Source organism: Schistocerca americana, chromosome 1 (genome assembly GCF_021461395.2).
Source record: "Schistocerca americana isolate TAMUIC-IGC-003095 chromosome 1, iqSchAmer2.1, whole genome shotgun sequence".
Taxonomy (NCBI): Eukaryota; Metazoa; Arthropoda; class Insecta; order Orthoptera; family Acrididae; genus Schistocerca; species Schistocerca americana.
The window spans coordinates 1,075,859,181-1,075,885,666 of NC_060119.1; the positions used below are offsets into that span (position 1 = coordinate 1,075,859,181).

The window sequence follows — 26,486 nt, forward strand, 5'->3', positions numbered from 1 at the left end:
TACGTCTGTAGGCGAGATTTCCACACTCCCAAACATCCCTAGGTCCACTTTTTACGATGTGATAGTGAAGTGGAAACGTCAAGGGACACGTACAGCACAAAAGCGAACAGGCCAAACTCGTCTGTTATCTGACAGAGACCACCGACAGTTGAAGAGGGTCGTAATATGTAATAAGCAGACACCTATCCAGACCATCACACAGGATTTCCAAAGTGCATCAGGATCCACTGCAAGTACTACGACAGTTAGGCGGGAGGTGATAAAATGCCAAAAGACGCCTCGCTTGGTGTAAGGAGCGTAAACGTTGGACGATTGAACAGTGTGTGTGGAGTGACGAATCACGGTACACAATGTGGCGATCAGATAGCAGGGTGTGGGCATAGCGAACGCCCGGTGAACGTCATCTGCTAGCGTGTGTAATGCCAACAGTAAACTTCGGAGGCTGTGGTGTTATGGTGTGGTCGTGTTTTTCATGGAGGGGGCTTGCACTCCTTGTTTTTTCACCTGGCACTGTCGGAACACAGGCCTACATTGAAGTTTTAAGCACCTTCTTGCTTCCCACTGTTGAGGAGCAGTTAGGGATGGCGACTGCATCTTTCAACACGATCGAGCGCCTGTTCATAATGCAAGGCCTGTGGCGGAGTAGTTACACGTCAATAACATCACTGCAATGGACTAGACTGCAGAGTCCTGACCTGAATCCTATAGAACACCTATGGGATGTTTTGGAACGCCTACTTCGTTCCAGGCCTCACCGACCGACATCCATACCTCTCCTCAGTGCAGCACTCCGTGAAGAATGGGCTGTCATTCCCCAAAAATCCTTCCGGCATCTGATTGTACACATGCCTGCGAGAGTGGAAGCTGCCGTCATGGCTAAGGGTGGGCCAACACCATATCGAATTCCAGCATTACCGATGTAATTCGTCACTAACTTCTAAGTCACTTTCAGCCAGGCGTTCGGATGCTTTTGATAATATAGTGTACCTGCTATTTATCACACCAACTAGAATTTTTGTATAAGACACCTTTTATCCCTGTACAGTCTAGTAATATCAAATTGGATAAGATGGGCCGGCCGATGTGGCCGAGCGGTTCAGTCCGGAACCGCGCTGCTGCTACGGTCGCAGGTTTGAATCCTGCCTCGGGCATGGATGTGTGTGATGTCCTTAGGTTAGTTAGGTTTAAGTAGTTCTAAGTATAGGGGACAGATGACCTCAGATGTTAAGTGCCATAGTGCTCAGACCCATTTGACCCTTTTTTTTAATAAGATGTGTGCATGTCGTGTGCAGATAAAGCAGTAACTGGCCGCAATTTGCGAGCATTTGAAGACGTTCTTGCCCACAGTCACCGACTTTAGGTTGCTTCCTCGGGGTGTAGCGGTGGCGGAGCATCTGGCTTGTCGCAAGAGGCACCTCAGGTGTCGAATCTTTCGCCCACTGGCTCTGCTGTTGAGGCACCTCGTAGTGCACCCGACGCAGTGGATCCGCCCTCAATGCAGGATGAGCAACAGGCTGTAGCGCGCTCGAGTCGCTCGGGGCAGGGAGTCAATGTGCAGGCTGCCTGTCTGGCCTTGCCCATTCACCCTGTGAGTGAACAGGTGGCAGTCACGTCGAAAAGACAGATTACCTGCCATAAAAAAGGGTGCGTTCATTGCTGTCAACGAAAATATTGTATCTATCGAAGTAGAAAGTGAGTCTGACTGTAAAGTTGTCTGGACGCTAGAAGCAGGCCTAGGTGAACTTAAGTTAAATATCGGCTAATTTTACCAACTACCCGATCCCAGAATCATTCAAAGAAAATCTGCGCTCAGTAACGCGGAAATACACAGACCGTACAATATTAGTCAGGGGTGGCTTCAGCCTACCGAACATAGACTGTGACGTATATACGTTCATTGCAGGTGGTACGGACAAGCAGTCTTGTGAAGTACTTTTCCGAAAACTGTCTTGAACCCACACCCAATGCAAATATTTTAGATCTTGCTACAACCAGGACTGCCCTTATTGACAGCTCAGTATAGAGACACATTTTTTTGGTTGTGATGTCATCATAGCGGCGATTGTTACGAAAGTTAATAAATCCGTCAAGAAGGCTAGGAGGGTATTTTAGGTAGAAAATGGAGATAAACAGTTGTTAGCACCCGACTTAGACAATGAGTGGCCATAATTTAGTTCCAATATGATGGACGTAGAGGAATTATTGACAAAGTTTAAACGAACTGTAAAACAAGCCAGGGAGAAGTATAGACAAAGTAGATGGATTAAAGACGAAAAAAAATCCCCGTGGTTTAATAACACAACTCGAAAAATGCTTCTGAAAGAGAGACTGTTCCACACTCTGTTTCAAAAAGAACACACACACATGACGATAGGAAAAAGTTAGAGGAAATTCGTGCGTCTGTAAAAAGATCGACGCACGAAACAACAGTCATAGCTTCGCAAAAGACCTTGCCGAGAACCCAAGAAAACTCTGGTCCTACGTAAAATCGCTAAGTGCGTCGAAGGCTTCAATCCAGTCACTCGTTGGCCATTCTAATGTGGTAATACAAGATAGCCAAAAGAAAGCTGAATGTCTAGATTTCGCACTTAAAAAATAATTCACGCAGGAGGTTCGTACAAATATACCGACCTTTGACCGTCGCCCAGATTACCGTATGGAGGATATGGTGATGGGCAACCTTGGCGTAGAGAAAAGAGAAGCAACTGGAAGAGTTGAAAACAAATAAGTCACCAGGTTCGGATGGAATCCCCACTCGATTGTTACAGAGAGAACTCTACGGCAATGGTCCCTTAATTGCACTGCTGGCCATTAAAATTGCTGCACCACAAAGATGACGTGCTACAGACGCGAAACTTAACCGTCAGGAAGAAGATGCTGTGATGTGCAATTGATTAGCTTTTCAGTGCATTCACACAAGGTTGGCACTGGTGGCGACACCTACAACGCACGTTTCCAACCGATTTCCCATACACAAACAGCAGTTGGCCTTCGTTGCCTGGTGAAACGTTGTTGTGATGCCTCGTGTAAGGAGGAGAAATGCCTACCATCACGTTTCCGACTTTGATAAAGGTCGGATTGTAGCCTATCGCGATTGCGGTTTATCGTATCGCGACATTGCTGCTCGCGTTGGTCGAGATCCAATGACTGTTAGCAGAATATGGAATCGGTGGGTTCAGGAGGGTAATACGGAACGCCGTTCTGGATCCCAACGGCCTCGTATCACTAGCAGTCGAGATGACAGCCATCTTATCCGCATGGCTGTAACGGATCGTGCAGCCACGTCTCGATCCCTGAGTCAACAGATGGACACGTTTGCAAGACAACAACCATCTGCACGAACAGTTCGACGACGTTTGCAGCAGCATGGACTATCAGCTCGGAGACCACGGCTGCGGTTACCCTTGACGCTGCATCACAGACAGGAGCGCCTGTGCTGGTGTACTCAACGACGAACCTGGGTGCACGAATGGTAAAACGTTATTTTTTCGGATGAATCCAGGTTCTGTTTACAGCATCATGATGGTCGCATCCGTGTTTGGCGACATCGCCGTGAACGCACATTGGAAGCATGTATTCGTCATCGCCATACTGGCGTATCACCCGGTATGATGGTATGGGGTGCCATTGGTTACACGTCTCGGTCACCTCTTGTTCGCATTGACGGCACTTGGAACAGTGGACGTTAGATTTCAGATGTGTTACGATCCGTGGTTCTACCCTTCATTCGATCCCTGCAAAACCCTACATTTCAGCAGGATAATGCACGACCGCATTTTGCGGTCCTGTACGGGCCTTTCTGGATACAGAAAATGTTCGACTGCTGCCCTGGCCAGCACATTTTTTCGAGATCTCTCAGCAATTGAAAACGTCTGGTCAATGGTGGCCGAGCAACTGGCTCGTCACAATACGTCAGTCACTACTCTTGATGAACTGTGGTATCGTGTTGAAGCTGGATGGGCAGCTGTACCTGTACACGGCATCCAAGCCCTGTTTGACTCAATGCCCAGGCGTATCAAGGCCGTTATTACGGTCAGAGGTGATTGTTCTGGGTACTGGTTTCTCAGGATCTATGCACTCAAATTGCGTGAAAATGTAATCACACCTCAGTTCTAGTATAACACATTTGTCCAATGAATACCCGTTTATTATCTGCATTTCTTCTTGGTGTAGCAATTTTAATGGCCAGTAGTGTAGATTGCATTTATCGCGAATCTCCCACCCAGCGCCAAGTCGCAAATGGCTGGAAAAAGGCGCAGTTGACTTCCGTACGTAAGAAGGAGAAAAGAACGTAGCCGCAAAATCGCAGACCAATATCATTAACATCAGTTTGCTGTAGAGTTCTTGACCGTATTGTGTGTTCGAAAATATAAAATTTCCTTTGGTACGGATGGGTTTGACTCCTGCACGTAAGAAGTGTAAAAGAACTGACCCACAAAGTTACAGACTACTATCTTTAATATCGGTTTAGTGCGAAATTCTTGAATTTATTCTCAGTTCAAATATAATAAATTTTCTTGAAATGGAAAAGCTTTTGTCCTCAAATCAGCACGGAATTAGAAAGCATTGCCCATGCGGAAGCTAGCTTGCCCTTTTGTTACAAGAGACCTGCGAACCATGGATGAAGGGCAACAAAAAGGTTCATATTATTAGATTTCCGGAAACCAATTAACACAGTGCCAATATACGGAATGGGTTCACAAATACGTAAGTGGCTCAAAGACTTCTCATGTAACGGGAGTCCAGTATGTTGTCCTCGACGGCGAGTGTTCATCAGAGACAAGGCTGTCGCCAGGAGTGCTCTAGGGAAGTGAGATAGGACCTCTCTTATTCTCTACATACATAAATGATCTCAAATGTTCAAATGTGTGTGAATTCCTAAGGAACCAAACTGCTTAGGTCATCGGTTCCTAGACTTACACACTACTTAAACTAACTTATGCTAAGAACAACACATACACCCATGCCCGAGGGAGGACTCGAACCTCCGGCGGGAGGGGCCGCGCAGTCCGTGTCATCACGCCTCAAGCCGCGCGGCCACTCCACGCGGCCATAAATGATCTGAAGGACAGGGTGAGCTGCAGTCTGCGGTTACTGATAATGATGCCGTGGTGTACGGGAAGGCGTTGTCGTTGAGTGATTGTAGGAGGATACGAGATGACTAGGACAAAAGTTCTAGTTGGTGTGATGAATGGCAACTAGCTCTAGATCTAGACAAATGTAAGTTAATACAGATGTGTAGGGATAAATATCCTGTAATATTCGAATACAGCATTTGTAATGTGCTTCTTTACACAGTAACGTCGTTTAAATGTGTAGGCGTAACGTTGTGAAGCGATAGAACGAGCTTGTAAGGAAGGTAGTTGGGAAGACGAATGGTCGACTTCGATTTACTGGGAGAATTTTAGGTAATCGTGGTTCATCTGTAAAAGTCGTGTTAGGAACACTAGTGCAACCCATTGCTGAGAACTGCTCGAGTGTTTGGGATCCTCACCAAGCCAGTTCAGAGGCGATCTGTTGAGTTTATTACTTATAAGTTATATCAAAACACGAGGATTGTGGAAATGTAGGTAGTATCAAATCTGGCAAGTGAGTGCTGGGCGATGGGAGAGACGGCTTAAATGCTGGCAGATAGTACGTGGGCTGGTCGCTACGGTGCTGGCGGAGGTAGCGCCGGTGGCGGCCGCTGGGACGATGGAACAGCGCCTTCTAGTGTGATGACCCAGGGCTGCGCACACAACTGTGGGGTTCGGCGGCCCGGTAGCAGCTACTACCTCGCAGGGATAGCGCGCCGAAGTTGGGATGGCGCAAGCCCCTTGCCACCGTATGCCTCCTCAGGTGCTACATGCATGGAACCCTTGAGATTCTGCATGACGTCGAGAGTGGACATCCAGAGCCTAGAGGTTCAGTATCTATACAACAGTCAAGGGATCCCGACCAATGCGAGGAGAAATTTTCAGTTGATAAAATGCAGTCTCTGCAGGCCACGATCCTGCCGCTGTTGAATTCTAATACACTACTGGCCATTAAAATTGCTACACCAAGAAGAAATGCAGATGATAAACGGGTATTCATTGGACAAATATATTATACTAGAACCGACATGTGACTACATTTTCACTCAATTTTGGTGCCTAGATACTGTCCGCAGCTCGTGGTCGTGCAGTAGCGTTCTCGCTTCCCGCGCCGGGTTCCCGGATTCGATTCCCGGCGGGGTCAGGGATTTTCTCTGCCTCGTGATGACTGTGTGTTGTGTGATGTCCTTAGGTTAGTTAGATTTAAGTAGTTCTAAGTTCTAGGGGACTAATGACCATAGATGTTAAGTCCCATAGTGCTCAGAGCCATTTAAACCATTCTGCATAGATACTGAGAAATCAGAACACAGAACAACCACCTCTGGCCGTAATAGCGGCCCTGATACCCCTGGGCATTGAGTCAAACAGAGCTTGGATGGCGTGTACAGGTACAGCTGCCCATCTAGCTTCAACACGATACCACAGTTCATCAAGAGTAGTGACTGACGTATTGTGACGAGCCAGTTGCTCGGCCACCATTGACCAGACGTATTCAATTGCTGAGAGATCTCGAGAATGTGCTGGCCAGGACAGCTGTCGAACATTTTCTGTATCCAGAAAGGCCCGTACAGGACCGCAAAATGCGGTCGTGCATTATCCTGCTGAAATGTAGGGTTTCGCAGGGCTCGAATGAAGGGTAGAGCCACGGGTCGTAACACATCTGAAATGTAACGTCCACTGTTCAAAGCGCCGTCAATGCGAACAAGAGGTGACCGAGACTTGTAACCAATGGCACCCCATAGCATCACGCCGGGTAATACGCCAGTATGGCGATGAGGAATACACGCTTCCAATGTGCGTTTACCGCGATGTCGCCAAACGCGGATGCGACCATCATGATACTGTAAACAGAACCTGGATTCATGCGAAAAAATGAAGTTTTACCATTCGTGCACCCAGGTTCGTCGTTGAGTACACCATCGTAGGCGCTCCTGTCTGTGATGCAGCGTCAAGGGTAACCGCAGCCATGGTTTCCGAGCTGATAGTCCATGCTGCTGCAAACGCCGTCGAACTGTTCGTGCAGATGGTTGTTGTCTTGCAAACGTGTCCATCTGTTGACTCAGGGATCGAGACGTGGCTGCACGATCCGTTGCAGCCATGCGGATAAGATGGCTGTCATCTCGACTGCTAGTGATACGAGGCCGTTGGGATCCAGCACGGCGTTACGTATTACTCTCCTGAAGCCACCGATTCCATATTCTGCTACCAGTCATTGGATCTCGAATAACGAGTGCAGCAATGTCGCGATACGATAAACCGCAATCGCGACGGGCTACAATCCGACCTTTATCAAAGTCGGAAACGTGATGGTAGGCATTTCTCCTCCTTACACGAGGCATCACAACAACGTTTCACCAGGCAACGCCGGTCAACTGATGTTTGTGTATGAGAAATCGGTTGGGAACTTTTCTCATATCAGCACGTTATAGGTGTCGCCATCGCCGCTAACCTTGTGTGAATGCTCTGAAAAGCTAATCATTTGCATAATACAGCATCTTCTTCCTGTCGGTTAAATTTCGCGTCTGTAGGGTGTCATCTTTGTGGTGTAGCAATTTTAATGGCCAGTAGTGTACGTGTTCATGGACGCATCTGCTTCTTCCAGGAAGCATAACACTATTTTGTCACAAACAACCAACATCCAAACCCGATTTATGAAAGAGAAATCTGTTGCGCAATAAGTAAGGTGACGCACTTTTTCTGGGCCAGTTTCGGTTGAAGAAATTCGGAAATTGTTGTGGAAAGTCGTGAAATATTCCCGTTTCAGTCCCTAGTGGTTCAAGAAGTTTCGAAAGGTGGTTGCACTACACGTAGCCTTCAAAATGGCGTCTGTAACGGGGGTGTGTTCCAGGCAGAGAGCTGTCATCGAATTTCTTTAGGCGGAAAACATGAGCATCGCAGATATTGGTAGGTGCTTGCAGGATGTTCACGGAGACCTGGCAGTGAACAAACGCACGGTGAGCCGTTGGGCGAGGTGTCTGTGATCAACGCAAAAAAGGTCTTGCAAACTTGTCCTATCTCCCGCATCTCGGTCGGCTGCACACAGCTGTGACTCCTGCAGTGTTGGAAGTTGCGGACACTCTCATTCGAGGAGGTCGACGGATCACAATCAAACAACTGGCTGCACGACTGGAGTCTTTGTTACTAGTGCTGACACACTCGTCCACCAGTAATGTTACTCAAAGGTGTGTGCCTACCTAACGGAAGGCCATAAAGAACAATAAAGGACCATCTGTGTGGAATCGTTTGCACTTTCCGAGGCTGATTTTGACAATTTTTGTCGAACATCTTCACAGGTGATGGAAACGTCATGGCTTCGACCCGGAAACAAAACAGCCATCCATCGAGTGGCACCGCGGCACCTCTCCTCCGAAAATAAATTAAAGCCGAAACTCAGCCGATACAATCATGGCGAGGGTCTCCTGGAACCCTAAATGGATTATTCTGTTTGATGTCCTCCCTCATCGTGCAACAATCAAGTACGAAATGTCTTGTGCTATCCTAATGAAATTGAAGATACGACTTCAGGGTGTTCGTCGCCAAATAAATGCAAAGAGAACTTCTCCTTCTCTGAGACAACACAAGACCTTAAACAAGTCTGCGCGTCCGAGAGAAGCTCACAAAACTTCGTTGCATTGTTCTTTCTTGTCCACTCTACAGCCCGGATCTCGCATCTTCCGACTTCCAGCTGCTTGGCCCAATGAAGGATGCACTCCACGGGAAGCAGTGCATGGGTGATGGGGACGTTATTGATGGAGCAAGGCGGTGGCTCCGACGTCAACCAGCAAGTGGTACCAGGAGGGCATACAACCCCGCCTCCCCCCCTCCCCATGTAAGGTGGCGTAGGGCCGTCGCATTGAACGGAGATTGGACACTGGGGCACCAAAGAAACTGGTATAGGCATGCGTATTCAAATACAGAATTATGTAAACAGTCGAAATACGGCGCTGCGGTCGGCAACGCCTGTATAAGACAACTATATAAGACAACAAGTGTCTGGCGCTGTTGTTAGATCGGTTACTGGTGCTACAATGGCAGGTTATCAAGATTTAACTGTGTCTGAACGTAGTGTTATAGGCGGCGCACGAGCGATGGTACGCAGCATCTCCGAGGTAGCGGTGAAGTGGGAATTTTCCCGTACGACCATTACACGACAGTACCGTGAATATCAGGAATCCGGTAAAACATCAAATCTCCAACATCGTTGCGTCTGGAAAAAGATCCTGCAAGAACGGGACCAACAACGACTGAAGAGAATCGTTTAACGTGAAAGACGTGGAACCCTTCCGCAGATTGCTTCAGATTTCAATGCTGGGCCATCAACAGGTGTCAGCGTGCGAACCATTCAAAGAAACATCAACGATATAGGTTTTCGGAGCCGAAGGCTCACTCTTGTACCCTTGATGACTGCACGACACAAAACTTTGCTCCTCGCCTGGGACCGTCAGCACCAACATTGGACTGTTGATGGCAGAAAACATGTTGCCTGGTCGAACGAGTCTTGTTTCAAACTATATCGTGTGGATGGATTTGTACGGATATAGAGACAACCTCATGAATCTGTAGATCCTACATGTCAGGAGGACACTGTTCAAGCTGGTGGGAGGTCTGTAATGGTATGTGTCGTGAGAAGTTGGAGTGATACGACTCTGACTGGTGACACGTACGTAAACGTCCTGTCTGATCACCTGCATCCATTCATGTCCATTGTGAATTCTGACGGATTTGGGCAATTCCAGCAGGACAATGCTACACCCCACATGTCCAGAATTGCTACAGAGTGGCTAGCGCAACCATATTTTTGTTCCAGTGGTTGTATATGACTTTATTAAAAACAACCAGTTTCGATCAAACAACAGACCGTCTTCAGATATACTTCGTGATTCTGCTGCCCCCACAGCTGTCGTTTTATCTAACTCACAATGTTATAGCTGGCGTTCATAAACCACACGCGAGATTTTCAGATTCGTTCGCTCACCAAGCACAAACTATTACTCGTATATAAAAACGATCAATAGGACTTTTTGTAGGAAATTTAACGTCATTAAATTTCCTGTTGGGATACATTTCGACAGAGGTCGTAGTTTTAGAGTTATTCAAGAAAAACGTGCAAAAATGTCCTTCAAACGCAACCCACTCCCTCCCCTCCACTCAACCCCCACCGGTCGGGATTTCTGGTATGTTGTTCGTGGCACTCTCTACTGCCACTGTATAAGACTTTTCGACTGCACGAATGATTTCCCACACTCGACCTTTGTTGGCCTTCATTGACTGGTCTTATTACGTCATAAGCTTAGTTGACCACTTACAAATTGTGAAATTAACGTTTGTGTAAATTTTGTCTAACAGTTTTGCGAATTTTAACAGCATACATCGTTGCATTCGTCATACCATCTGACTTCGTTACTAGTGTTCTTGTAGGGGTAAGTCTGGAATGAATTTTCAACGTAATTAGTACTAGCCTAACGTTTACAAATTCGCTTTTTTTATTACTCTCATGTACACGTTTAAATTAATACTCTCAAGGACACGTTTAAATTAATAATATTAACGAAATTGCCGACTATGTTGGTGAGGTGACAGCCCAATCAACAGAGACCAAAAGAGGTCGAATATCGGGAATAGTTCGCGTAGTCGGAAATTTTTGAACAGTGGTGGGAGGGAATGTCACGAACAACATACTAGAAATACAAATCTTAACTGGTGACGAATGAGTATGTGGTGAATTTTCAAAAATATTGAAAATCTACAAACTATCGGCTCCTTCGAATAGTGGCTACTGACAATAGATTTAGTGATATGAAACCTCCTTGCCTCACTCTTCTTTCAATTCTGTGTTTATTACTATCCTGATCAAATCTTTTGGAAACTGTAGGTTGATGTACATGTTCTTCAGTATACTAATACATACTGAGTCTCTGCCTTCTTTCTTAGATCGTTAGACAACTCAGCCGTATATCATGTTAAATGTGACGCGTCTTTTGGAAATACTCGTCACACATCGTATTTGCGTATGGTAACTAATTATGCAGTAGAAACCCATTTATCCGGACTATAGGACCGTAGCTCATCCCAGTTATGAAACTTCTGGAAATTCGGAAAATTTGATGTGGAGGCAATGTGCCAGAGGAAATAAGATTTTCAAATGTCTTTTTCAAATGTCTTGTTCAGATGTTCAGCAGTCGCTGCATCCTTTGAAACGCTTTCGTTCAGTGACAGATAACGTATTCCATGTCGGTCCTTACACATTTGTGACCAACCCAGGCTGGCCGTGAAGTTAAGATGGCCATTAGAAAGCTTCTGGTTTAAATTTACCACTTTTTTCAGTAATATCTGACCTTAAATCGCAATGGTACTCTGCGTCTTTGCGTTAAACCACATGAAAAGCGTGTCATCTAGTCATTCATCCTTTACTTTTTTCGTTATCCTGTGACTGTCTAAACTCCCCTTGGCCATCATTTTGAAACAAAAGCCTTAAATTTCTTTCCTGTTATTCTTCCGATCTGACGCCGTTGACATTAAAACGAAATTTGGCAGCAGTGTTTTTCAACAATTCTCCTTTAGCCATTCTAAGCAGTGCATCTAACTTTTTCTCCGTGGACACGACCACATTCGCTCTCATTGATGTCATTTTATACTGAGAACAAACAGGGACAATACATTACTCAGTGTTAACTTGTTAATGGACTCCCTGCCACGATCGATATATGGTGGTTGGCTGAATTTTACTTAAGTAATTGTCATCATCAGTCGCTGCCGCTATTACGTCCGGAGTATTAGATGCTGTAACATTACAGTAATTAAAAGAAAGCGGACAAGAGCGACTAAGACTGAGAGTTCCGTATAAACTAAACTATATACTGTATATAAATAGTAATAATGATAATAATAATTTCATGTGGCTCAGTGGCCTGGTCCAAGTCTTTCTATTGGACGCCACTTCGACTACTTGCCTGTCCCTACTCTGTCCCACTTATCCAATTGGGGAAGAGAACCAACAGTGTAATGTGGAATCCAAAACATGTATTGTTCCTGCCGACTTCTCACAGCGTTGAAAGGCGAAGGCTAGGTTAAAACGGAGACTGAAAAATGCGTGGTTCCGACACTCTCGCTAGACCCCCGGACCCGACATGTATATAGACAGTCATCTATAGGTTCTGATGAGTTAATTTGCGAGGATCAAAAGATGTGATTGCCTTATCTTTTGACTGCATTGACTTAGAAGCTTAAATTATTTACACCGCCAAGGGACCGGAGGTCTCAGTACTTGGTATAAATTTCAACTTTATATCCATAACTGCCCCCTAGAAAAAGGGGTTTCTGCCTGGAACTAGCATTTTATTAATTTTGTTTTGAAATACCAGTCCCTTTAGCATGAAACCACTAATGTATCTGCGAGACAGAGACATCTATTGCTACACTGAGATACTTCCACGAATGTAGTGGACTGTGGCAGTCACATGTAGCATGCAAAGTAACTGTCAGTACGGAGATTGTGACGTGCTTATTTTTTATTGTGTCTGTATTAAGGAGGTCATGGACAATGAAGGGCCGGTAAGTGTGGCCGAGCGGTTCTAGGCGCTTCAGTCTGGAACCGCGCAACCGCTACGGTCGCAGGTTCGAATCCTGCCTCGGGCATAGATATGTGTGAAGTCCTTAGGTTAGTTAGGTTTAAGTAGTTCTAAGTTCTAGGGGACTGATGACCTCAGATGTTAAATGCCATAGTGCTCAGAGCCATCTGACAATGAAGGTGAGTGTACCTAAACTTACGGTAAGGTAAACTTGAGTTTCTACTACTGCTTTTATGTGTGGTTTCGAAATGAAACCACTGGGGCAGTAAGTAGTTTTTATAGAAAATGTCTTAAATTTTATGCTAATTTTTGTGTTTTATTTAGATTCATAATTTATTTTAGATACTATAAGCTAATTAAGTTTCGAGATATCGTATTGTTTCTAGGAAAAATGTGAATTAGCCTTCAAATCCATCACATGAAATGAAGGGTGCTTGATAACTGTATGGCCTAGTTATTCCAAAGCGAAACCACCTCCTTAAAACCATTGACCGTTTACTTTGAGGCAATTTATTCTTATATTCGTTGATTACTATCGATAATAAAAGCTAATTTTGAGCGAAATTTTGGAGCTATAATCCAAAGTGAAACCACCTCCTTAAAGCGATTGGGGTCTGCTTGTATTCGTTGCTTACCATGACAATAAGAGTAACTCTTCTGAAAAATTTTAAAACTATATATTTCTCATATTGTTGGGACTCAGTGGGTTAACGGAAGGACAGACAGATGGGCAAAGTATGGCAAAAACAATATTTTCATTTAATTGATATAATGACAAATTATTGGGCAACGGCCTTGCCGCAGTGGATACACCGGTTCCCGTGAGATCACCGAATATCAGCGCTGTCGGGCGTGGTCGGCACTTGGATGGGTAACCATCCGGGCCGCCATGCGCTGTTGCCATTTTTCGGGGTGCACTCAGCCTCGTGATGCCAATTGAGGTGCTACTCGACCGAATAGTAGCGGCTTCGGTCAAGAATACCATCATAACGACCGGGAGAGCGGTGTGCTGACCCCATGCCCCTCCTATCCGCATCCTCCAGTGAGGATGACGCGGCGGTCGGATGGTCCCGGTAGACCACTCGTGGCCTGACGACGGAATGCTTTTAATGACAAATTAATATGTTTCATATTTTTTTTCCTTTACCTGTACTGTGAATCCTTGCTTCTTGTCAAATTTCATGATTGTAGGTCAAGTGGAAGTACCCTACACATTTTTATGAGTGAGTTTTTGAGTATAGGAATATGTTACATAAATCTGATTGAATTGCCTTAGAAGCTTACATTTTCCGTATTGCCAAAGGGCCATAGAACTTAGTATGTGATATGAATGTCATTTGATACCTCTACCCATTCCTACGAAAAAAGAGTCTTAATAATCGGACAGAAAGGTGGACAACAAAGTGATGCTGTAAGTATTATGCAACTTGAGGGTGGTTGGGGGAGAGCGGAAGGAAAGAGAAAGAACTATCGATGTCAGCTGCATCGGAACTTCATGCAGAATCAGCGGCGACGAATGAGAATGCGTGCCAGACCGGGATTCGAACCCGAGATCCCCTGCTGACTAGGTAGTTGCGTCAACAACTTCGCCATCCGGACAGTGTTTATCGCAGCTGCGCGGACTGTTGCGGCAGGTCTGCCGGCGGACCCTCATTCCCACCTGCTATTACCTGTCCGCGGTCCCCCCCATGTCCTCCATGCTCGCTAATCTCTGATTCCCGTAGGAGGTTCAAAAATGGTTCAAATGGCTCTGAGCACTATGGGCCTTAACATCTGAAGTCATCAGTCCCCTAGAACTTAGAGCTACTTAAACCTAACTAATCTAAGGACATGACACACATCCATGCCCGAGGCAGTATTCGAACCTGCGACCGTAGCGGTCTCGGGGTTCCAGACTGAAGCGCCTAGAACCGCTCGGCCACACGGCCGACCCATAGGGGGTCGAAAGTAGTTGTGCATCCGCACTGGAAGTGGTGGATTCACTTGTCTGAAAGAACAGACACTATGCACTCACGTAACTGATCCCATATAGGTTCCGTTTTTACCGATGGAGGTGCGGAACCCTAAAAAGATCCAAATGAATGAGAAATCGGGATTAATTAAGACCGTGTACACAAGATTCCACCGTACATATATGTTGCCCGAGGCTGGACTCGAACCAGAGATGCCTTCTTTGAGAGGCTGCACCGCCGAGGCGAGACATCAGAGGCCTTCCGTGACGAGTCGAAGCAGTAGCTTCCGCTGCCGTAGGGCCATCATCTTAGTGTCACCTGCGCTACCACTCCTTTAAGTAATCATCTTACTAGGCGACTGTGTGTCTGCCTTGATGCTAATGGCAGGGTATTACAGTCATTTTTCTCTTTCGCAGAGAGCAGCTCCGAGCCGCCCGCCGCGCGTTGGACAGATAAACTAGTAGAGAGATAGACGGCCGGGGCTTCTAATCAGCGCCGGCAGCAGAAGCGCCGCGTTGCGCAAGTGGTCGGCTGCCCTCCGCCGCCGCGGAAGGCCCGTCTGCACAGAGGTGGGAGGGGCGTGACGTCACGGCCACGTGACGGAACCGTCGCGGGCCGGCCGGGCGCTCCGCTCGCACAGTTCGCGGCGGGTTCTGATCCGGGCAGCACACAGCAGGCAACCATGAGCGACTGGGGGTACGCGCAGAGCAACGGTAAGTGCCCCTGGCGCCTGCAGGCTGGCTGCCCGCCGGCCCCGGCGGCGAGCCGCTTGCCCCCCTCAAAGGCGCGCGTCTGTTTACACACACGGCAGCGTGCTTCACCGGCCGCTGGGTCCTCTCTCCCGTTTGTAATCGTACAAAAGCAAACGATTGTCGACAAGCTGTTACTTGCTCGTTTCTTGGCTGATGTCTAAGACCCTTCAAATAACGAAGTGATGTAGAAAGATTAGCAAAACTTCATAGGCAAAGAGGCCATAGCCAAACAACCGAACTAACTTTGCATCTATGTGATAGACCTAAAAGAAAAATAGAAGTTAAGAATCAAGGACGAGAAATCAGTAACCAGTACTATTTCACACATCACACATGTAACCAGCCCTCGGAAGAATAAAAAAATTTGGCTTCAGCTCTTACTAACGAACAAGAGTAAACAATCAGAGATCAAGTCTTAAAGTTGATGATTTTAGTTAAGAACTCTTCTGTATACTGAGCTGGGATACGAAACATTTTTATACATTATTTCTCAGTTGACAAGAAGGCGTCCAGGCAGCCAAAACCGTTACCTTTATAACAATCTTCAGCAAATCCTTCTTTAATTGACGCTTTACTGAGCAAAACTTTGGACATAGCTGCTAAGATTCAGTGACCGTGTCAGAATTATATTACAACAAATAAGCCCTCGGTCACAAATATTAAGTCAAAATTGACCCGGTTTCGACGCTACTATGAGCGTCGTCTTCAGAATTAAACTAACTGTTCTAAAGCATAATAGGTATATAAGACATTAATAAACTAAAGTGTGTACTGACTGGAAAGAGATGCAGTACTTGCAAGTCACATTCTAAAAAAATCTAAGCCGGAAGGCGACGTCATGACAAGTTGTAAATAAGATAAGATGGCGAGCCGCTAAGGGCTGCTCGTACCTGAGTGAACACGGGTTGCAACAAAACTGAGCCTTTTCTAATATAACTTTACTGAGCATTTTCTGGTTTTTTATTTTCTTATTACGTACCTATTGGCGATAGAAGATTGCATTAGTTGCTGGAATCTGGGTATATAACTAACATTGGAGGCAATAATTCATATTAAACAGATTTCTTGCAGCAGACCAGATAAGGCACAGAAAACAAAAGCATTACGCACCCGAAGTACAGCACCACTGTCAAAATACTAGGCTTCTACATTGATTGGGAGAGTTTAGATATGAGGCGTGTACAGTAAGGGTAGATCATTCCCCGACTAGCTGAATACGGAACAGGTGGGGCGTTTACTCCTGTAACGAAAATTCAGACTCGACTCTAAGGCCCAAAAGCGTTTACGTGTTCTCGAGGAATATCTCTGGGAACAAGTAGCGTTCGCCCTATCTGATTTGTAAGTTGTCAGTTATGAAATGGTCTTACGAGGAATTTCAGTTACCTTGTCTTATCGTAAAACTAAGCCGCAACGTGGATCACCACGTTCGTACTTCGTACTGTCGCAGAAATATTTTTGCATTCACACTATGAGGAAAGATAAAGTAATACTCCAGTGGGCCGATAAATGACGGCTGCCCGATATAAGTTTTTAGCGAAATATTAGTAGTATCAAACTTATTTCTACATCAGTCGCTTTCCGTAGCGTCCTGGTAATGGGGCCATTCTATTATTGTTTTCGATAAGAATGACAGACTCCTATCTGAATGGACGGCGTATTTTCAGTGTATAGCCTGCTAGAAGATTACATTTTCCGGTTACGCTCAGTATTTCGCCTGCTGACCTAGATGTCTTCGTCCTGGGCTGCAAACGATTGTCTAGCACCAGTACGTATGGACCGAATTCACGCGCCAATTCTGTGTCACTGTTAGTAAAATGTGTAGTAATATACTTAGATAAAAATGCACGCTTTTATCTTGTACGCGAACTACGACAGGTACACCCAGCAGCGATTCAGACGAACAGAGCCATTGTACGCGAGCGAAAAGGCGGTCCACAAGCGTCATCCTGCCTCGTGAGTGACCCTTATTCCGTAAGGTTTCACATCGATATGTTGATTTGATATTCGAATCAGAATTGGAGTCACCAAACAAGAAGCAACGTTACAAATGTTGGACGGAGAGAAAGCAAATTTCCCAAAAACCACGTTCACGAAACTGACAGAAGCTACGCTTCTGAACGAAAGGTGAAATCAATCTACCCTTTTCCTGTTGAGTTCACACTCAAATAAGTACTTGGAACGGAAATATCTCAACTGATATTTACTGGATTTCGTTCGAAAACATTCAGATACCGGCCGAGTTGCTTTTGCACGTTGAAGAATCATGACATTAGCTCAAATGGCTCTGAGCACTATGGGACTTAACATCTATGGTCATCAGTCCCCTAGAACTTAGAACTACTTAGACCTAACTAACCTAAGGACATCACACAACACCCAGCCATCACGAGGCAGAAAAAATCCCTGACCCCGATGACATTAGCTACGAAGTAATAAGCAGCTGACTACTGAGAATTCGCCACAGACGAAGAAAACTTTCGATTCAGACGTTGAAATATTGTGAGTAAAAATGGAATGTTTTATATCTATCAGTTACACCAGAAGAGCTTTAGTAACTGTGTCACTGCACGCTTGATTCACAAAATCGTAGAGCGATATCTGCTGATCAATAAATCGCAAACTGTTTTATTGTTCACTCATAGATTCATAACAACAATGTTTCGTAAATGCTGGCGCTTAAATAAATGAGAAAAACGACCCATTACGTAGCGTATAAACTTTCTGAGAGTCTAGAGACACCAAAGTTATACATTATGCTACCGATAGCAAGACGTATTCGTTCGAATATCTTCTCAATAAACACTTATACCTTTGTGCAGCAAGCATGCAGAAAATAGGCGACGAATTCTCAGTAGTCAGGTGTTTATTACTTCGTAGTTATTCTTCAACGTACAAAAGCAGCTTGGCCTGTGTCTGAATGTTTTCTATCGAAATTTAGTAAGTATCCATTGAGATGTTTCCGTTCTAGGTCCTTATTTGATTCATACTCAGCAGGACTGATTTTACCTTTCGTTTAGAAGCGTAGCTGCTGTCAGTTACATGGACGTGGTTTTTCGGGAAATTTGCTTTCTGTCCGTCCAACATTTGTAAGGTTGCTTCTTGTTTGGTGACTCCAATTCCGACTCGAATATCAGATCAAGATATCGACGTGAAACCTTATAGAGGGAGAGTCACTCAGAAGGCAGGATGTCGCCTGTGAACCGCCTTTTCGTTCGCGTACAATGGCTCTGTTGTCTGAATCGCTGCTGGATGTACCTGTCATAGTTCGGATACAAGATAAAAGCGTGCGTTTCTAACTATATTACTAAATATTTTATTTACAGTGACACAGAATTACTTTCTATTACTTTGTGTCATCACACTGTGTTGTAATGATAAAAGTAGGCGGATACAACAACTTTATTTAAATGGGTTGGACTTAATTTGTTTCGTGAGCATGTTCACTACATCCCGTTCCATTAATAATTAGATGATGAAATATGTACTCCTTCTCTTGTAACACAGTTCGTATGATTATTTCGATTGAAACTGGCAGCAAATAATGGTTTGTTTCGTCACCAACTCTTGGTGATACACGTTACTGATTTCCCTTAATGATTTACGAGCGTTGCATACCGTCGACACAAAACCTACGTCTACATCTATAAGTCAACAAAATACGGGGGGGGGGGCGGTTATAATTAAACTTTCGCTAGTTGAGAGAGCCCTCAAGCAAACGAATGATCGTAGGAAATCGAAACTTTGTGGGAACGTTTTTAAGGGCATGCAGAAGATAAATAACGAATAAACCATTGGAAGAGTCAGGTTTTAATTTCGATATGAGAGGGTAATAGTTGTTTACTGCATACCAACTTCACGTTCCAGGTTACAAACGTTGCTCTGTGAGACGACCATCTGCTTGCCGACAGCCTGGAACCGCAATAGAGATCGCCCTACTGCTGCCCGAAACATCTCAGGTGGGATTTTGGCTACCTCCCTCGGCACGCTCATCTTCAACCTCCGCCGTGTGTTAGTTATCCCGTTGATAAGCCCTGTTCTTCAGCTAACCCCGTAGTCAGAAATCACACGGGTTCCAGTCTGGTAATTCTGGTGGCCACACAGTTTGGGACGATAAGCCAACGATTCAATTTTCTCAAAGCGTGTTACTGGCTGAGTGACCTCACGAAGCATGGAGCTCCATTGTGCATCAAACCAATTGGGTCCAAAGCACCTCTCCTCCGCAGAGCAGAGATCACATGTTGGCGAAGCAGATCATAGTAACGTTTGCCGTTCACGCAGAATATCCTCGGTCCTTTGGGTCAGAGTTCCTCCAACGTCGCCGAACCAGTACCGGCGCCTAACGGCGAGCCATAGCAGAAGCACTACTATCAACCGAAATCCTGCAGCTCACGGTCAGAACATCATTCCTATTAAGTTCGGTGCAGATACGGTAAATAGTTTTCCGTCTACAATGGCCAAAGTAGCGAAAGCACCGTGCATTTTTGCATTCGGAGAAAGTCGGAGATTGGAATTTTGTGGGCCGGCCGCGGTGACCGTGCGGTTCTAGGCGCTCCAGTCCGGAGCCGCGCTGCTGCTCCGGTCGCGGGTTCGAATCCTGCCTCGGGCATGGATGTGTGTGATGTCCTTAGGTTAGTTAGGTTTAAGTAGTTCTAAGTTCTAGGGGACTGATGACCACAGCAGTTGAGTCCCATAGTGCTCAGAGCCATTTGAACCATTTGGAATTTTGTGAAAAGGTCGTGCCGCAAAGAAAAACGCCTTTGTTTGAAAGAGTGTTACCTTAACTCGCGTATAAAATCCGTGAAACTGTCTCCCCTATTTCGCGATAATACGAAACGAGTTGCCCGTCTTTGAACTTTTTCGATGTTTTCCATCAATGACGTGATCGAACGGTTATGTTATGTTAACCAGGGACCTAGAAACGACGGAGAGGCTTCGTCCCCGCCGCAGCCGCAGTGGTCCACTTCACCCCTCCGCCGCCCTACACCGAACCCAGGGTTATCGTGCGGTTCGGTCCCCGGTGGATCCCTCCCTCTCCCCCCCCCCCCCCCCCCCCCGTCCCCAAGGAACGTCTCACACCAGACCAGTGCAACCCGTATGTTTGAGTGGTAAAGTAATGGTGGTGTACGCGTACGTGGAGAACTTATTTGCGCAGCAATCGCCGACATAGTGTAGCTGAGGCGGAATAAGGGGAAGCAGCCCGCATTTGCCGAGGCAGATGTAAAACCGCCTAAAACCATCCGCAGACTGGCCGGCTCACCGGACCTCGACATAAATCCGCCGGGCGGCTTCGTGCCGGGGACCGGCGCTCCTTCCCGCCCGGAAAGGATCGAACGGTTAGTGATACCTTCGCTTCCTAGTGCGCAGTACGTAACATTATTTACGTCCAGCGTCAACTGCCAGGCCTGGCGTCAAACGACTACACAAGTCTTCCTGCATTCCACTACAGTCTCCTCGCGATGCAACCGCCCAGTAGACAACAAAAATGTAAAAATGTAGCAGTTGTCGAAAATCGATGCTGGCTGAACAGAACCGGCGAAGGGCGTCCCCGCTGGTGCCGTGGCAGCAGCGACGCCAGAACTGGCGCCTGCCGCGTAAATCAGGTGGCGTCGCCTGCGCCGGGCCGGCTTGCCAGCTGCGGCGACTGGCGGCATCGCCGACTGCAGCCAAGGCGCCCTGTCACGCAGTCCGAGGCGAATTCCTGCCACTGGTACTCCAACAGCGCTGTGGCCTCCCCCTGACTCAGTTTTAAGCCCAGCTCCTAAATCTACACTCAGGTGACGAAAGTCATGGAATATCTCCCAATATCCTGTCGGACCTCCTTTTTCCGGACGTGGTGCATCAACTCAACGTGGCGTCATAGTAAGCCCCCTGCAGAAATATTGAGTCATGCATGCCTCTACAGCCGTCCATACTTGTTAAAATGCGCGAGTTTTTACACGAACTGACCTCTCGATTATGTCCCATAAATGTTCGAAAGGATTCACCAGGGTGGCCAAACTATTCGCTCGGATTGCCTAGAATGTCCTTCAAAGATTCAGGACAAAAAAGGTTAACCATTGTGGTCCGGTGACATGGCGCATTGTCCTCCATAAAAATTCCATCGTTGTTTTGGAATACCAAGTCCATGAATGGCGGTAAATGGCCAATGATCGGTTCAGCTAGACAAGAGCACCCAGTCCATTCGACGTAGACACAGCGCATACCATAAGGAGCCACCACCAGTTTGCGCAGCGCCTTGTTGACAGCTTGGATTCATGCGTACATCTACATCTACATTTATACTCCGCAAGCCACCCAACGGTGTGTGGCGGAGGGCACTTCACGTGCCACTGTCATTACCTCCCTTTCCTGTTCCAGTCGCGTATGGTTCGCGGGAAGAATGACTGCCGGAAAGCCTACGTGCGCGCTCAAATCTCTCTAATTTTACATTCGTGATCTCCTCGCGAGGTATAAGTAGGGGGGGGGGGGGGAGCAATATATTCGATACCTCATCCAGAAACGCACCCTCTCGAAACCTAGACAGCAAGCTACACCGCGATGCAGAGCGCCTCTCTGGCAGAGTCTGCCACTTGAGTTTGCTAAACATCTCCGTAACGCTATCACGGTTACCAAATAACCCTGTGACGAAACGCGCCGCTCTTCTTTGGATCTTCTCTATCTCCTCTGCCACCCCGACCTGGTACGGATCCCACACTGATGAGCAATACTCAAGTATAGGTCGAACGAGTGTTTTGTAAGCCACCTCCTTCGTTGATGTCCTACATTCCCTAGGACTCTCCCAATGAATCTCAACCTGGCACCCGCCTTACCAACAATTAATTTTATATGATCATTCCACTTCAGATCGTTCCGCACGCATACTCCCGGATATTATACAGAAGTAACCGTTACCAGTGTTTGTTCCGATATCATATAATCATACAATAAAAGATCCTTCTTTCTATGTATTCGCAATACATTACATTTGTCTATGTTAAGGGTCAGTTGCCACTTCGTGGGGTCTGCGCCACACTCGGACCCTACCAGTAGCTCTAACTGAAATCGGGACTCATCTGACAAGGTCACTGTTTTCCAGTCGTCTTGGGTCCAACCGATATGGTCACGAGCGCAGGAGACGCGGTGCAGATGATGTCGTGCTGTTAGCAAAAACTCTCGCTTCGGTCGTCTGCTGCTATAGCCCATAAACGCTAGCCGCATTGTCCTAACGGATACCTTCGTCGTACGTCCCACATTGACTTCAGCGATTATTTCACGCAGTGTCGCTTGTCCGTCAGCACTGACAACTCTATGCAAACGTCGTTGCTCTCGGCCGTTATCTGTGGTGAGAGGTAATTCCTGAAATTCGGTACTCTCGGGACCCTCTGACACTGTGGATCTCGGAATATTGAATTACCTAACGATTTCCGAAATGGAATGCCCCACGCGTCTAGCTCCAACTACCATTCCGCGTTCAAAGTCTGTTAATTCCCGTCGTGGGGCCATAATCACATCGGAAACGTTTTCACATGAATCAGCTGAGTACAAATGACAGCTGCGCCAATGCACTACTCTTTGTGTAGGCGATACTATCACCATCTGTATATGTGCATATGGCTATGGCTTGCCACCTCAGCGTATAATTATCTCCCGCCTTCCTACTCAACTCCTAGTGAGAAGAACTCCGAAGGCTCCAGTTTTACCATCATCGTTATTTAGCTACACGTATTTTGGGTAAAATGTCTTTTCTCTCCTATCGGAATGTGGGCTCTCGAAATCTGAGAGTAAATAGCTGAGGGATGTACAACTGTTTTCTCGTGGCATATCACTGCTTTGTTGAACAGAAGCGCCGCGCTAATTATACAAACCAGTGACGAAACGCGCAACGGTTGAACTTTCTCCATCTCTTTTGTTAACAGTTTTGTAAAGTTTGCAAACTTATGAACGACTAACTGGTTCAAATGATTCAAATGGCTCTGAGCACTATGGGACTTAACTTCTAAGGTCATCAGTCCCCTAGAACTTAGAACTACTTAAACCTAGCTAACCTAAGGACATCACACACATCCATGCCCGAGGCAGGATTCGAACCTGCGACCATGACGATCGCGCGGTTCCAGACTGTAGCGCCTAGAGCCGCTCGGACACCCCGGCGGGCGACTAACTGGTGAAACGGGAGTCTTGTAACTGATCTTGTTCGTAAATTAAATTTCTGCACGATTCTTTGAATTAATCTTTCGAGGATCTGGCTGTGTTTGAACTTATTTTGTGTGTCCGTTCCACCTTAACTCGATGAGACCTGAGTTTTCTCTGGTGGAAAGAAAAGTTTTGTTTATGTGGTAATACTCGTGATTTTTTAATGATTTCAAATGCAGGTTTTATACACAAATATGTACCCGTTTTCAAAACATTGTACACTTGACTTCATTTTATGGACTAAAATAACTAATTGCGAAATATTCTCCATTGTAATAAATAGTAAAATTATCATTCAATAATTACCATGCAAAATAACGACAACAATATTCAATTATATAGTGGAATATAGCGAATCGACCGCATCATTGTATTATGGTGGTCACGACCTGCTGCGCACTGACTTGCTAATATTTTCATCGTGATGCCAAACAGTAGGCAGCACTTGCGCATGATGAAAAGGTTGAACATTCACAAATGTGTCCCTTAGGTTTCTATTGGGAAAACACAATTCTGTTGCAGTTGACACAATAAAAGTTAGTTCAAATGGCTCTGAGCACTATGAGACTTAACATTTGAGGTCATCAGTCCCCTAGAACGTAGAACTACTTAAACCTAACTAACCTAAGGACAGCACACACATCCATGACCGAGGCAGGATTCGAACCTGCGACCGTAGCAGCAGCGCGGTTCCGAACTGAAGCGCCAAGAACCGCTCGGCCACAACTGCCGGCATAAAAGTTAGTACAAACAGCTGTAGCCAGAGAGTCTGAACGGGCTAAATCACTACCCGCCTACGCAACCGTGAACCCTAACGATCATTTATGCGGTGGCACGCGACTGGGAGGTAAGCTGGTTACAATGGTAGTGGCGGATGAAATTTTCATGGCCATTATTTGGCTGGCAAGGGGAGGACGAATGGTGGCTTAGATCTAATGATCATCAGCTTTTGGGTCATTGTGTTAGGTTAAATTCCAGACCTCTTCAGAGTGTCTCGTGATGCGAGGGCCTGTGCATTGTGTTGATGATGATGCGTTCGTCGGACGAAGACGTTAAGCCCGGCGGCCCCTTTGGTGCTTTTCGAGAGGAGTAGGCAATGTGTCGGCACCAGGTTTCATCATCTCCCTTCCCATTATCAGCACACATCACAAACATAGGACATCATCATAGAAGCATCCATTGTGTTCGCCTGCACTTCACACATACACAAAGAACACAATTCCCACATGTCCGGGAGGAAAGGGCCCATTGTACGCGGAGGAAGAGAAAACCGTTTCCCACTCTGCAGCTGAACCTACCCCTTTAGTGTGTCCTAGACAACGATTTCATACGACTTTACTTTAAATCATTCCAGTCACTCACCTGTAGACATTTTATGGTTGTCTTTCCGGTGATAAATCGCTAACAGTGTTCAACTATGTCTCTCTTTATGGTGAAGGTTAGCAACGAATCTCTGCGCTAACTCTGATTTTCTGCTGGTTTCCTATTTCGCTACAGTTTTGTGTAAGTATCCCATATGTAACAGCATCATTCCCGAAGAGCCTGCTGAAGCTGTTAGCCAGAAGGTTACATGTATGTATCATGAAAGGTAGAGGTGCTATAGTACTTCCTTGGAGTGCACTCGGAGCTACTACCACATCTCACGACTATGTCTTATTGAGAAGAATGTGAAAGTTCTGTTTGCCAGAATATCTTATATCAATCAAAAAACTGGCCTGATAAGTTCGTATTTTGTTTTCTGGAAAACAGATACGAGCTATATCGAGGTATTTATTGAGCTCGTGAAGAAAATAACAGCTTGAGTTTCGCACTTACGGTACCTCAGAAATATGTGTTGGAACCTGCGAAGGAGTATTTCGGCCTTTAAAAGGAACTCGTAATACGTAATCATGATGTTATATTAACGGGCAGAGAAAAGTCTCATTACTCACTGGAAAAAAAATCTTATTTCTTTGAGTCATTGTTAATTTGACTAGCGACTAGCTTAGTTCTTCAATGTTATGGGCACAGTCTTCTGTGGAGGAGCCACTTTCAACCTCCCTAGCTGAATAGAAGCGTGTGATTGGCTGAGGATTCATGTACCGAAATCTCCCCCAGTGAGCCACCAGAGCTCGATAAATTATTGCAGATGGAGTAGCGAACTGAAGCTTTGCAGCAAGTGCGTAGGTGCCTTGCTTAAGACCAAACACTCGGACTCGCGAGCAGCGGGATTCATGTCCCCGTGTTACAAACCAAGCTTATATTTCCAATCGTTTCTCAAAATCACCTGAGACGAGCTGCGGGACGGTTCCTTTGAAAATAACACTGTCCATTTCCTCCATATCCTTGTCCAACAGAACGACTGCCCACCTTCTTTAAGGATCTTCGTGTTGACTGGACGCCAAACTCCAACCCTCCTCTCTTTTACAATACGAACCAGTTTGGGCCACACAGCCTCGAAATTTTCATCTGTCAGCAACTTCTGTATGATTACATAGCCGGGAAGAGTGAAAATGAATTTCGGCGTGATCTTATAAAGTGACGGCGCGGTTGCTGTAAAAGGTTCGTCAAGTTTGCTTGGTGTGCTGTCGAATCTACTTCATTGTTTTATTGCAATAAATATAACGAGACGGGACTGTAAATCTAATCTTCAGTTCATTTTCAAAATATCAAGGCCATAAGATACGATAGTCTCTTCCACCAGTTGTTCCCTGCTGCCTAGGCAAGGGGAGGCGCTGCTTCAGTACACAAACCTCGTTCCGCGGAAAATAATTTGCATCCGTCTCCACCTCCACCAATAAAAGTAGGAGATATTTATAGATGCTACAGCCATCGGTGGACAGTATTCTAGTTGAGGCTGCGTAAACGACAAAAATCACGCACTAAGATTACTTAAATGATAATTATATTAAATTACGGCTGGTCTTTCTCTTTAGCTTAACAGTTAACGCTTCAGCATTGTAAAAAAAGTAACTACTTCACAATCAA

At 45.9% G+C, this 26,486-nt stretch overlaps 1 protein-coding gene across 1 annotated transcript in view; it reads left to right on the forward strand.

The window, feature by feature from the left end:
• The first annotated feature begins 15,164 nt into the window (after positions 1-15,164).
• LOC124549890 (carbonic anhydrase 13-like) overlaps positions 15,165-26,486 on the forward strand; it is a 255,948-nt gene continuing 244,626 nt past the window's right edge. Inside the window, exon 1 of the mRNA XM_047125273.1 lies at positions 15,165-15,308. Within this exon, the coding sequence (XP_046981229.1) occupies positions 15,278-15,308 (31 nt within the window). The 5' untranslated portion in view covers positions 15,165-15,277. The remainder of the gene's footprint in view (positions 15,309-26,486) is intronic.